The sequence below is a fragment of the Cebus imitator genome, unplaced genomic scaffold (assembly GCF_001604975.1).
Source record: "Cebus imitator isolate Cc_AM_T3 unplaced genomic scaffold, Cebus_imitator-1.0 Scaffold151, whole genome shotgun sequence".
NCBI lineage: Eukaryota > Metazoa > Chordata > Mammalia > Primates > Cebidae > Cebus > Cebus imitator.
The window spans coordinates 437,851-452,574 of record NW_016107466.1 but is presented as its reverse complement, the minus strand read 5'-3'; the positions used below and the strand labels follow the sequence as shown (position 1 = coordinate 452,574).

The window sequence follows — 14,724 nt, the reverse complement described above, 5'->3', positions numbered from 1 at the left end:
TCTGCTGCTGTCCTTGTTATGTAGTGCATGAAACACACACACACACACGCACACACACACACACACACACACGCTTATTTATGAGTGAAATAAGTGACAACAATGATATAAGGAACAGGAAGGAGAAATTAGGATTAATTTCTTATTATAAGGTACTTGTACTACCTGTGAAGAGACGTAGTGTTATTTGATAACAGACTTGGATTAATTGTAAATGTATAGTTTAAACTCTAAGGCAACCCATTAAAAAGTAAAAAGAAAAAAAAAAAAGAAATACAGTGACAGTGGTATGCTTAAAAAGGACATAAAATAGAATCACATAAAATACTAAATTGAAACCTCGAAAGCCAGAAAAATAATAGAAAACATTATGTAAAATTTACTTTATAATATCTTCCAAAATCTAAAGTAGCTAACCATAAACCTAATAAGAAATACATGGTACAAAAATGAAGAAAACTACAAAGACTTCCTGATGGTCATAAAAGGAGAATTGATTCAATGGAAAGTCAGACCATGGTTTTGGATGGGAGGAATATTTTTAAAATTTTATTTCTTCTTAAATTGATCCATAAATTTAAGATAAACTCAATAAGATTCACAAAAGTACTTGCCAAGCACCTGAAAAATAATTCTAAATTATATCTGAAGGAATAAAAAAGCAAGATTTGTAAAATAGTAATAAAAATAATGCAGAGAAAGCATCTGTCAGGTTTAACACATATATGTATAAAACTATTTAAGAAAAATATGATGCCAGAGTAAATAGACAGAATGGGAAGAATGGAAAGTCAAAAAAATCTAATCATAAAAAATGTAGAAGACGACAAAGACAGTGTTACAAAGCATTTGGGCATGACTAAATATTTCATAAATAATACTTAGGAAATGGTCAACAAGTGGGGAGAAAAGTGGGAAAATAAGTGGACATGTATTTTACAATTTCTGTTCTTTTTCTTTCTTAAAAAAAGAAATGTATGCAAAGAAAGGATACACAAATAGCTGTGATTATTTCTGGGCAGCCTATTATCAAGTTATTTTACTGTTTTAATATTATATTTGCTGGTTTGTATTTCCCAATTTTCCTACAAGAAATAGGTATTAATTATGTAAAAGAAGCAAATTATAAACTTCTTCACAAATGTATTTTACTAGAATTATTATGGCTGTGATTAAAATGAAAATTGAAGTTCTTCTTCCTCCTCTGTTCACGCATTCCCTGGATTCCTAGATTAATCCATAAATTAAATTTCAGATTGTGCTTCTTCTGAGGATTGTTATTATCTGACAATGGGATAAACAAAGACTTTTTTAAATGACTAACTTAGAAGAGACACAAGCTTTATATTCGTTTTACAGTGTGCCATGTGCAACAGACAGGGTCCTCCAAATATTCAGATTTAGTGTTTGCACTTATTGCTGTGTGACCTTGAGCAAATCACTGATCCTTCTGATGTCTCATATTCTTCCCTTATCTGAAAATTGGATAAAATATTACACATGTCTGCCCTATGTGGCCGCTTGAAGAACTGGGTGAATCAATGGCATGAGAAAGCTTTATAAACCAGTTAAGAGCTACGTAGAGGAGAGATATTATCTCAGCCTTTTTTTTTTTTTCTTTGCACTTTTCTCATCCATTACATATTTCTTGTGATTTAAGAGATGCCACATGCCTGATATTTTCAAAGTAAATGCATCTCAAAACCTGGGCGGACCAGCTCTTCACCTACCCAAACAGCCCTATTCCTGATATTAGTAGCTCAAGATGGGCTTAAATGTTGCAGAATCATCCAGTGTTCTGCTTTCCTGCTGCCTGCTGAGTTGGCTTTGAAGCTTGGGCTGTGGAGTGGAATGAGATAAAAAGAAATAAAAGGCTTGTGTGTATTAAGATGGCTTTTCCTCTTATATTCTTAAAAATGCCGAATGCTTATGCCGGAGTTTAGGCAAACACAATACTGATTATTTACATGGCATAATGGAAGTAAACACTCAAGGAGAAAGAAACTTGATGCTTTTACTCAGCATGATATAAACCATTATCTCATGTTTTCTATGGAAAGCAGTCTCAGCTGAGAAATTTGGTAACTCAGTAGGCTATTAATAGGATGTGGAATGTGATTACTCCTTTTGGATTACTTCAATATGTAATTACTTTTAGGAGCTAGTAGAAAGAAACTCTATTAAATGATAATTATAGGACTCTATTTGCTTTAAGGTTCTGTAATAGCTTTAAACATGGGAGTTTTCATTAACTGTTTGCCATAGTTAATAAAGTAATTTTTCTTAAAAAGTAGCGATTTTCTGCAAAAATGGTAGCTCAACAGTGGTATCAGTCTCTTATAAGAGAAGATGGGGTGATTAATTGTTCAGCAAATGCACTTATCTAGGGTTATATAATCTCCTTGAAAATATAGATGGTATCCATGAAGTGCTGTGACAAGGTAAAATACTTATAACTCCCTAGAGAACAATATGTCTTAGTGTAATGTTTTCAGAGGTTAAGAGCAACTAAATATGATTGCATATATAAAAAGAAAATGTATAGGCAGGTGATGGAGGCAGTTATCACACAGCAGGGGAACTTTAGTAAAGATCCTTTTTGTAAGTGTCCCATGATAAACAGGAATATTGCTAGGAATACAGCCCCAGGAATTAGATCTCCAATGTAAGTTGAGAATTGCATCAACACAGGTGAATGATTGACCCCAAATATTTGAGAAGCTAGACAAAAGATGGTGGCTAAGAGGCACATGAGAACATCTGAGTTTTCTGGAAAACTGAATCAATCTCTTCACTAGTGTTAAAACTAAATCCATTACGCAATATATGGTTACAAGCATTTCTTTGTCAGAAAACTGATATAAGCCTAAGCAGAAAAAACATAGCAGTCCGTGAATTCAAGGTGAAACTGGAAACAAATTTGAAAATGCAGAAAATTTCAAGAGTAAACATAGGGATTTTCATAAATTCAAGTACAGATGTATACATATCTTAGAAAGCATTATGCAAACAGTTTGTGCCACCCTGTTCAATTCAGTTCAGTACACATTTTTAAATCTTTACTATGTGCCTGAGCTTCCCTGTTTTGGAGAAAAACTATCATTACAAAATGAATTCCTATATTACATGTCTGGGTGTGTTTCTGGTTGAGAACTATCCATTTACTTTAGTGATTTGCAGAATTATCTCTTTCAGAGACTTACAAGTGCACATTCACCAAAGCCAAAAGGTGAAAGAAAAATCCTAGTGTAAGTACAAAATCAAAGAGCGTCAAGTAATGTTTCTGTTTTAAAATGATGGAATCATTTACACAGTGAATCAGGGGTTGTTTCATAGGCTTCTTTTAAAACTCATTTTTTTTTTTTTACATATAACTTCCTTCACACTTCAGTTCTTAAGAGCAAGTTCATTATAGAAAGCAAGGCATTGGGAGAGAAAAGGCTGTCATAATACCTAGTGCATTTTGCCCCATCATCTAGTTTGGTGTGTGCTTGATTTATAAGGCTCATAATTAAATACTCACATGAGTTGAAGAAATAATAAAATAAATCAAATCATGTACTCTTAAAGCCCAAACAGGATGGGGAGCACCTGTCTGCTTTAATCATCAACGCAGAAGGAGTCAGTGGTTAAGGCTATAGCATCCGGCCTCTGAGAGCCTAGGTTTAAACCCAGCCATAACTTCTATTTGGTTGATTGATTTGAAACAAGTTATTCAATGATTCTGTGCCTTGTTTTGTTCATCTGTGGAATATGGGTGATAATGATGCCTGCCTAGGATGTTGTTAAAAAAAACTAAGTGGACAGAGTGTAGAAAGGATCTTGGCATGGGTCATGGAACACAGCAACTGGTATTTATGGTACTGATTATAGTGATAACAATATTGGGGAAAGTAATAACATTTGCTAGAAAGTTTAGGAACCTCTAAGCTTGTTCTCAATCACCGGGCAAGCAATCGATCTATGGCCTAGGAGATGGCTAGCATGGATTGCAGGAATATAGCAATCATTATTCCTCCTTTTGCTCCCATGTTAAATGATGGCACTTGTCTCCCTGTTTTCACAGGCCTGCACCGTCACAAACTTAAATGGGCTATTTCACTACCAAGTAATGCACAGAGCAAAACAGTGTGGCTGAGAGTAAAAAACATACATACATACTCATTGTTGCTGGCTCTGCCACCAACTTTAGGGACTGTATCAGTTCTTGGATTACGTAAATGAATACATCTATTTCTAATAATCTGCAAGTCTGGAACCTCCTTAACTGATGAAAGGAGAAGCAGGAATCATATTAAATTTTGCCATTTTCATAATGGACAAACAATGCTTTGTTTCATGCCCTTCAGGCAACCATTCTGCAACTACTTTTAGATAACAAGCTCCGTACCCAGCCACATTGCATTAAAACTATGCTTGGAAGGGAAGGCCAGCTGAAAGATTAAATTGCCTTACAAAGTTGAACTAATCTCTTTTAATGCTTTACTTGATATCAATATTCATAAAGCCATCTTCCCCCAAGGGTTTATCAACCTCCTGAAAAAAAAGATAAATGGAGTTGTTTGCATATTGACCCTGTAAGCTTCCCCACTTAGTTTTCCGACTGCTTCATGAATATCAAAGCCAAGAAAAGTAAAATAAAATTAGACTCACTTATTCACATGCATCACATGAACCCATGTTTCAGAACAGAGGTGACATTATTATTTCTGGTGTGTTCTTCAACAGGAAGACATTATAAAGATTAGTTAAAATACTTGTGCTATGCAATGTAAACGCCATTTGTTTTCCAGTTCTACTTCTCTGAATGCATAGAAACCTTAGTACGAACCTCGGTTGTCTCTGACTGTGAAATTTGGATTGTGAATGATTTCAGGGGGTAGGCTGAAGATAAATCTTGGTCCATTGGCCGTGTCATCCTTGTCATCTGCACTAATTGTAACAATTGGCTGAAAGAGAAAGGTGGCCCATAAATAAATCATGCTGACATTGGCACATCATTTATTCAAAAATTCCTGACTGACTAGAAACCCTGATTTTAATTAGAGAACACAGCTTCAGAGCAAACCCTTGGCTCTGAAACCCTTTTGGGCAGTGGTTGCTATCTCTAGGTGATGCTTTAAAAGACACACTCTATTTTCAAGTGTGTTGCTCCTAGCCAGGGTTAGGGAAAGCAGCATTACCTGGTTGGAAAGCGGCTTGGTCTGATCACTCTCACAGATGAAACCTTCATAAGGGGCAGCAAACTTGGGAGCATTATCGTTGACATCAAGGACCCTAATGGCCACTGGGACTTTGGCTTCCTGATGCCGATTGTCTGGGAAGAGAGAATGCAGACAGTCGAGAAAGGTCAGGGAGAAATACACATTGGTCCCAGCATGCCCTTGGAAAAGAGTGAGCTCCAACCACCCATTTGGGCAGTGCAGGAAGAGATGTTCTTGTCACAGAATCTATGTAAGAGCTGAAGGGTGCTAAGTACAGTGGGAAAGGCATATCCTAGAATAAGTGTCAATGTTAGATCAGTAAGAACTAAATCACTTTTCCATGTCTACTGATTATGATGCTGAGTTTTAATTCTAAAGGCTTATTATGGATCCTGTTCCCCAGAGAGTAATCTATCAAAGCGCTTCTTAAATGTGGGAGTATACAGAGAAGCAATAAAACCACCTGGGGACTTCTTGGAAACAAAAACTCTCGAACTCTATCCCAGACCTACTGAATCAGGGATTCTGGGGCACGGTCCAGAAAGGAGGCTTAATGACGGGTCAACCTGATGCATGATCAAGTTTCAGTTGTTGTCTATACATAAACAAGAACCACAAACCTTGGGCCTAAGCACTTTGCTTTTCTGGTTTTAGCAAAGACTAGTGACTGGATGGAGTGGGAAATCTTTCAGTGATGGTTATGAGTTTCAAACTCCTGAGAGCTGTGAACTCTCTTGCCAAGTCTATACACAGTTCTGTCAGAGAAAACAAAAACATCTCCCTTTGCCTATGTGTCTTCCGAGAGAGATAACCAAAAATACATGTTAAAGACTGAAAAATCTGTTTAAGACCAAAAAAGTTAGGCTATCTCAGCTATTTTATTTTCCAGAATATAAAGTCTGAAGTAATAATACTTGGTAAAGTAAAATCAAAACCCTGAGGAGGAAACTTACGGATTTCTGCTGCAAAGACAGTGATGTTGAGCCAGGCTGTTTCCTCTCTATCCAGAGGTTTTGTAGTTTTAATAAAACCATCCTCTGGATTAATAGTGAAAAATCTGTCGAGGTCAGTGTGACGATCGATGGAATACCTAAGCAGAATGCAAATGAAGCAATTAGACCAAGACATTCGGAGCAGCTTAATATTTGAATATTTTCTCCTTGCTATATTTAAAGCAAGTTTCTCAGTGAATTGCTTAAGCTGGATTTTCTTTCTAATCAAATTTACTTTTGAAACTTCATACATGAATCTTTTATAGAAATAATTTTGCCACACTGGAATTCCTTATTCAGTACAAAGAATGAAAGAGTTGTTTAGCATATTTGATTGAGAAGTATAATAACATGGTGCATATTTCTCCATATTTACTACAATCACCCATCCTCTGAATATTTATGAAACTGCATCTGGGAAGTGAGTTTGCCTTGCTCCCAAACTACTCAGAAAGTCACATATGTATCAAACCTCTGCCAGATTTTTGCATATGAAATACTAAATACTTTCAAGTGTACTAAAACTTATCAAGATGCTGTATAGACCTAAAAATCCATTTGTCTTTATTTAAAGAAAACTGCAGCCTCGTGTGGTGGCTCACTCCTGTAATCTCAGCGCTTTGGCAGGTTGAGATGGGTGGATCATTTGAGGTCAGGAGTTCAAGACCAGCCTGGCCAATATGGCAAAATCCCATCTCTGCTAAAAAAATACAAAAATTAGCTGGGGGTGGTGGCACACCCTATAATCCCAGTTACTCAAGAGGTTGAGGCATGAGAATCACTTGAACACGGGAAGTGGAGGCTACAGTGAGTGAGATGATGCCACTGCACTCCAGCCTGGGTGACAGAGAGAGACTCTGTCTCAAAAAAGAAAAAATTAACTATATTTCAGTAAATCTGTTTAGTTTATCTGGTTTTAGGGGTACTCAGTTTGCTTGCATCTGAATTCCAGTGTGCAATGTACAAAGTAAGCTTGGCCATTTATTTGTAGGGCATTTCTTCCCATATTTTAATGACTCCAGGCTGTGCATAACAGCATAGCTTGAAGGTTTTAGCTGCTCCCATCCACTAAATTAACTTTTTACTAATAAATAACAAAAAAATCACATAATATTATTGGGCTGTATTTATGGCAAAGTGAGGTGGGAGATGGGGGAAGAATGGTTTTACTGAGTTGTAAAATAACTTGCCCAGTATACAATCTTGTTTTAATGGGTCTGTTGAGCTCCAAAGACCTTTCCCTTTCCACTCCCTTATACTAACTTCAAAGTAGAAAAGAACAAAAATTGGTTATGTTAATTCAGGTAATATGCTGAGCTTCATAAGTGGGTAGTTTTCTGCTCTTAGAGGTCTAAGTTATGATTTTCAAAAATTTACAGAATGAGTATGTCAGAAGGCATTCAGTGATGGTCAAAAACCGAAGGCTATTAGAGAAAGCAGAGACCAGGAATATCAGAAGGTTTAATTACCTAGATTTACAAAAGATGAAATTTACAAATGGCCTATGTCTAGTTTCTGGAAGAGACAATATTGGAACCCAGATCTTCTAATTCTATATCATGTTCTTCTCAGGAAAGAGGGACTCACACCGAGTGACTCTTCACAGTATACAAACATGAGCTCATTCATTATGTCACTTAAGTTCACAGGTCCGCATAAGAATGGAATGAGATGAGTTCCCTTGCACAGTGACCAAACCAAAGATATTCACACATCTCATCAATGTCAGGAGAGGCTCAGCAACTGAGCCCTCAGCAGATAACACTAAGTGGAAAGGAATCAAAAAAATAATCAAAGACTTTTCTGCTTCCATGAGGGGGCTCACTATTTAGTTGACATGACAACATACACATAGAAAGAAAGATCATTAAAAATTCAATCATTATTCTATAGAAATGAATGGCATGAGTTTTGAGGTTTTAGAAGTGCTAGGTACAACTTCATGATCTGCTACATAGAAGCTGGATGATATTGGAAAAGCCACTTAAGTTCTTTGAACCTTAGCATATCTATCTTTTAAAATGCGTACACACACACACACACACACACACACAGACAGACACACACACACACACACATATATATATATTTTTTCCTTCTAATAGAATCTTACTATGTTACCCCAGCTGGTCTTGAACTCCTGCTTACATCATCCTCCTGCCTCAACCTCCTGGGTAGCTGGGATGGCAGGAACCTGTCTGAACTGGAATATTAATAGTACCTAACTTTTATGTTATCTGTGAGAATTCAATAAAATAATAAATGTTTAATATACATAATGTAGTGACTCACACAGAGTAAGCATTGCAACCAACAGTAACTGCTATTATTTTTGTTGTTGATGCTGCTGTTACACACTGAGAATGGATTGTGGAAGCTCTCGAATGTAAGAGTGTGACCTTCATCCCATAGCCAGAGAGAAATCATGGAAGGCTTTCAGCAGAGGAACAAATAAATGGAAGCAAGCTCTCAAGGAGATCAATACCATATGATGGGCAAGATGGTCTGAGCAAGATAGAGTAGAAGAAGGAGCAGAGGAAACTTAAGGATTTGATGTCATTTTAAATACACAAGGTGATGAGAGAGAAGTACAGGGTTGACAGAGGAAATGGAATCCTAGATGATGACAAAAGCCCCAGTAGGATTTATTGGATATTTGAACATCTAGGGAAGGCTGAGGGAAGGTTGTTTCTCACCTGAGTGTCTGAGAGAGGGAGATTTGGAGACACTGAAAAAGAAAGTCTTTGCTATTGTGAATAGTGCTGTGATGAACATTTGAGTGCTTGCGTCTTTTTATTTTCTTTTGGATAAATATTGTAAAATAAATTTTTATAAAATTGATTTTCCTTTGGATATATGCCGTATAATAAGACAGGATCAATCATACCTCCAACCTCAGCACTATGCAATATAGCCATGTAATAAACCTACACATGTACCTCTTAATCAAAAACGAAAGTTAAAATTACCTAAAAAATTAAAAATAATGAAAAAGAAAAGGAAAAAAAGTCAATTGCCAGGAGGGAAAGGTTGGCATTTAATTAGGGATATGTCAAAATGCTCAGAGAGCAAAGACTCAACTCGATTGTAGGCTTCGGGAAGTCAGGGTGGAAACAACCGTTTCTGTTTTAAAGTATGCCACAATCATCATAAGATCAAAAATATGTCTTGGATAAATAAGTGAGCCAGTGAAAGAAAAAGCAAATGGGTGAAAATGCACAACAGACAATATTGTAAATGCAGAATTAGAATTGGGGAGAAAGATCAGCCTAGGAGCAGGAAATCTGAAGCAGCAACTCAGGTCAATTACAGCATAGGTAAAAGCCCAACAGGTGGACACAGAGAGAGAAAGGACCAAGTCAGTGCCTGGACAGGGATTAAAGACTAGTGAAGACATCAGGTACCAGGCACAGTGTTATCAGAGGCATAAGAGATTAGTGCCAAGAAAACTAAAGGGAGAGAATATTTTAGAAAGAAAATCATAAACAAAAATGTGTCTAATGCTACAGTCTAAGAAAAAAAAAATCTGCAGAATTTCCAAGAAGTTGAGTTAGGGTGATATTTCAAGGCCTCTATTACATGTCCAAGGACACAAATTTCCTCAAAGGTGAAGAGAAGCAACCAGGAAATTAGGTAGGGAGAATAAAAGACCCATCAGAAAAAAAGCTTTGAATAGGCTAGGTGTAGTGGTTCATGCCTGAAATCCCGGCATATTGGGAAGCTGAGCCAGGAGGATCACTTAAGCCCAGAAGTTCGAGACCAGCACGAGCAACATAGTAAGACCCCTTCTCTACAAAAACAAAAGCAAAATTAGACAGGCATGGTGGCATGCACCTGTAGTCCCAGTTACTTGGGAGGCTGATGTGGGAGGATCACTTGAGCCCAGGGAGCTCAAGTCTGCAGTAAGCCATGATGATGCCACTGCACTCCAGGCTGGTTGACAGACTGAAACCCTGTCTCAAAAACAAACAAACAAAAAGCTTTGACTATTCTCTTATAATTTGTCTGGCATTTCTAAAGAACCTAAAGACCCAAGTAGGTGGGAGTGGGGGGTTGGTTCAAGCGTGATATTGAGCATCCTTGGATAATTACAGACATGGAAATTGCCTACATGTGCAGAAGAGCCACATGTAGGCATGAAGTAAACATGACCCAAATAATCAATTGCAGATGTGAATCATTGAAGAAAATGAGGTGCAGAGGGAATGAGTGAGTGTTTCTACGTCACAGTCCCTGCTCTTCTAAAAAGTTTCTAATGCACTTCGATATTCTAGGCCAAAGATAACTCATTTAAAATTCATACCATGAACATTTTTGAGTAGTCTAAAGTTGTTAGAAGAGTCCATAGTCATTATGTAATGTATCATTCTGCACAGAGAGAATACAGTAATCAAACCTTCTTGGGAAATCTTTCCATTAGAGGATGCTGAGTTAAAGTAAAAATCTCAGAATGAACTCAAGACAGATCTGGGTTAAAATCCAGTGTTCAACACTGACTGTCCACGTGACTTTAAAATAGTCCCATCATTGCTTCAAGCCTCAGTCTTCCCACCTATTCAATTCAAGAGCAGTCATAGCCACAAAGAATGTCAGTGAGAACTGACTGAAATAACTTTGTAAAACCTGTAGTATGAGGCTGAGAAGACGTTCAGTAAATGTTAATTATCTCTCTTTTCCTCAGAAGAATCAATGTTCAAAGATCCAAAAGCAACACAACAACACTTACAGTTGGGAATTTTTTCTTCCCTGCCACTGTTTTCTTTGATAGAAATGGACAAACTCCATAGTTCATGTAATTATTTTTCATACTTAGATCCATTTACTCTTTAATAAGTGTCTGCCTCCCTAAGTACGTTGGGAACCCCCAGTGTGTGCTCAATGAAGATTTGTTAAATGAATGTGTGAATAAGATGTCATCACTTCTATTACACTTCCTATTTCACACTCAGAAACTGTGAGCTTGACGTTCTAAGTCAAATCAGGAGTTATTTTACTTATTTGTTCAATAAATATTTGTTAGATATTGACTTTGGGCTATGTACTCTGTTTAGTGGTAGGTGCAGTGATGAGTTAGAACAGGGGCCATAAAACATGTTCTGCAAAGGGCTAGCCAGCAAATGTTTTAGCTCATGCAGAAATTAGAATCTCTGTCTCAACTACTCAACTCTGCCCTTGTAGCAGGAAAGGAGACATAGGTAATATGCAAACAAATGGTGTGACTGTCCTCCCATATAACATTATCTACAAAAATAGGCGGTGGGGAAAAGATGAAGAACTCACAGTTTCTGATTTTGAAACATATTACAAAGCTATGGTGATGAAGACTATGTGGTACTGCCGAACGGACAGACATATAATCGGTGGAATGTAATCAAGAGTACAGAAACAAACCTGGATTCTATGACCATCACCAATTTCCAACATTAATGCCAAGACCATTCAATTAAGAAAGAAGAGTCTTTTCAACAAATAGTGCTGGCATAATTGGATATGTATATGCAAAATAATAAATTTGGATCCCTTCCTGAGAACATATATAAAAGTATACTCAAAATTGATTTAAAAAACTTATATGTGAAAGCTAAAACCATAAAGCTTAACGTGTAAATCATCATGACCTTAGACAATTATTTCATTATAGACATTAAAAAAAAATAGATCCATTGGAACTCATCAAAATCAAAACCTTTTACACCTCAAAGGACACTGTTAAAAAACTGAAAAGATATCTCATTGAATGAGAAAAAAAATATTTGCAAATCATATATCTGATAAGGCCCTACCATTCAGAATACATAAAGAACACTTACAGCTCAACAACAAAAAGATAAATAATCCAATTATGAAATGGGCAAAATACTTGAACAGATATTTCTCCCAAGAAGATATACAAATGGTTAATAAGCACATAAAAAGATGCTCAGACCAGGTGCAATGGCTAATGTCTATAACCCCAGCACTATGGAAGGCAGAGGCAGGTGGATCACTCGAGGCCAGGAATTTGAGACCAGTGTGGACAACACAGCAAAACCCCTCTCTGTTAAAAAAGAGTAGCTGGGTATGGTGGCCTGCTCCTGTAGTCCCAGCTCCTCGGGAGAATTGCTTGAACCTAGGAAGCAAATACTGCAGTGAGCCAAGATCACGCCACTGCATTACAGCCTGGGTGACAGTGCGAGACTCCGTCTCAAAAAAATGTGTTGAATCTGTGATTCAACCCCTTCTCAGCCTCCTTCTCATCACCTTCTCATGAGTGGAGGAGCGGAGTTCTGGATCACTTTTCCTTTTTTCTTTTTCTTTCTTTCTTTTTTTTTGTTTTTTGAGATAGGGTCTCACTCTGTCACCCAGGCTATAATGCAGTGGTTTGATCTCTACTCTCACTGCAGCCTCGATTTCCCAGGTTCAAGCAATTCTCCTGCCCCAGATTTCCAAGGAGCTGGAATTACAGGTATGCGTCACCATTCCCAGCTAATTTTCGTATTTTTAGTAGAGACAGCATTTCACTGTGTTGTCAAGGCTGGGCTTGAACTCCTGACCTCAGGTGATCTACCCACCTTGGCCTTCCCAAAGTGCTGGGATTACAGGTGTGAGCCACTGTGCTGGCCACAGTTCTGGATCACTTTTTTTTTGTCACACACACACACAAATGTATTCATAATAAGAACAGCACCTGAAATTTATTTGGACACTTTGTTACTTTCACAAAGTATTCAGCAGCAGTTAGACAGAGCTGGTTTTCTTTGCCTCCTGCTCAGTGGCTGTGTCATTGCAGGCAAGTTATTTTGTCTTGCAGTGCCTCCAATTTCCTCTCATTTTAAGGGATAACAATTCATGCATCAGTTACATTGAGGGGATAGATTAGATCACATATCTAACCTCTTCACAGAGTAACTGGAGGATGGGAAGGTAGCCAACAAATTGCAATTACTCTAATTATTCCACAATCATTATTTATACTTCACCACAGTCCCCTGAGGCAGACAGGCCCAGCTCAGAGTTATATCACCTAGTATGCCTGAGAAAATCTGCTCCAGAGAAACGTCACGTAGCCTGAACAACCCTATCCAAAGTCAGGAACTGAGGTCAAGTGAAGCTCATGTCTTCTAAATCTTAATTTTGTTTACATTCTGTTGAACCTGATAAACATAGACTCTTTTTGAAACTGAAGAACGTGGTTCCTACAGGGCTTTCCCAGAACCTCTTGACTCTAAAATTCCTCATCCATTCCCTTAAAATAAATAATTCTGTACCTTATCTGGCTGTTGGCAGCATCAGGGTCTTTGGCATGCACTCTCCCAACCACGGTCCCAGCAGCTGCATTTTCTTGGACTTCGTGGATGTAACTTGGGGCCAAGAACATAGGGGGCTCGTCAGCATCTTCCACTGCAATCTTGACGGTCACGGTGTCCTTGAAAGGCCCATTGCTGATAAACTTCTGGTCGATGTGCATATTGGCTGCCTCTACCTTCAAGCTATAGGCTCTTTTGGTTTCAAAATCTACAGGCTGGCAAGAATGAAGAGAAGATTGACAACCAATTCCTTGAAAGAATAATGGAAGAGAAAGACCTGATTGTTTTATAGGGCAGAGTGAATAGCTCCTCAAAGAGAGAAAATCAAAATCTATTCAATATCAAATTACCTGAGCCATTTGGTCAGAAAATCAGACAAATCAACTGCTGAAACTTAGAATGTGCTTAGTGGGTCATTCTAAGAGCATGACAGTTACAGAAAGACCATATCATCTAAAATGAACTTTATTCTATATAGCAACACTAATGTTGCCCAAATCAGTCACTAAGAACTATCTAAGGAAGGGAATTAAAATGCTACAAAAGTACATTTGGTAGCTCATTGTGAAAAGGATTAAGTATCTTGGCAACAAAAATACCCACTGAATTTCAGCCAAAAAAACATGTCTTGTTTGTTGATTGCCTTATACCTCTCCTAAACCCAACCATGCAGCTTGATCAGATGGAAAGCTTCATGTTTAAACTTTCTGACGACATTATGTTTCCCACTGTCTGGGACTCTTAGCAGCAGTGGCCCAGAAGATGACTTAGGGTGGTTTATAGGTAATTTTGATAGGTGAGGTTGTCAAATGACATTAACTTACCTATTGAGATAATTATTTCCTTTCCAAGTCTTTAAATCCTTAACACACCAAGTAGAACACCTCCACTTTAACATATCTGCTCTGTTTCGCAATCTCTTTTGTGAGAGATTATTATAACCCTAGTTAGAATGCAATGGCATTGTTTTGGTTTGATTGCATTTATTTTTAAGTTACCTTCTATTTTTGGCAAGTGACAAGATAATGAGGGAAATGCTTCCTTAAAAAAAAAAAAGAATGCATATATATTAAAGATGGTCTATTTAAAGAAAAACAAATGTAAGCAGTAAAATTTTACACGGATATGAAAGAAAAAAGTGAGTAGTAGCATTTGAATGGCTGTAGTTATAGAAAAATTGATGGTAAACACTCCCTAATTCTGAATGAGAGGAGTTAACAGTGAATCACTCAGCAAAGGGTG

General features: G+C 37.4%; 1 protein-coding gene across 7 annotated transcripts in view; it reads right to left on the bottom strand.

Moving 5' to 3' along the window:
* CDH11 (cadherin 11) overlaps window positions 1-14,724 on the bottom strand; it is a 163,973-nt gene that overhangs the window by 18,091 nt on the left and 131,158 nt on the right. For all 7 annotated transcript variants that reach the window (XM_017543289.2, XM_017543287.2, XM_017543291.2 and 4 more), the window contains 4 exons: window positions 13,444-13,697; window positions 6,158-6,294; window positions 5,184-5,317; window positions 4,832-4,949 (listed from right to left, as the gene is read on the bottom strand). In XM_017543289.2, the coding sequence (XP_017398778.1) occupies window positions 4,832-4,949; window positions 5,184-5,317; window positions 6,158-6,294; window positions 13,444-13,697 (643 nt within the window). The remainder of the gene's footprint in view (window positions 1-4,831; window positions 4,950-5,183; window positions 5,318-6,157; window positions 6,295-13,443; window positions 13,698-14,724) is intronic.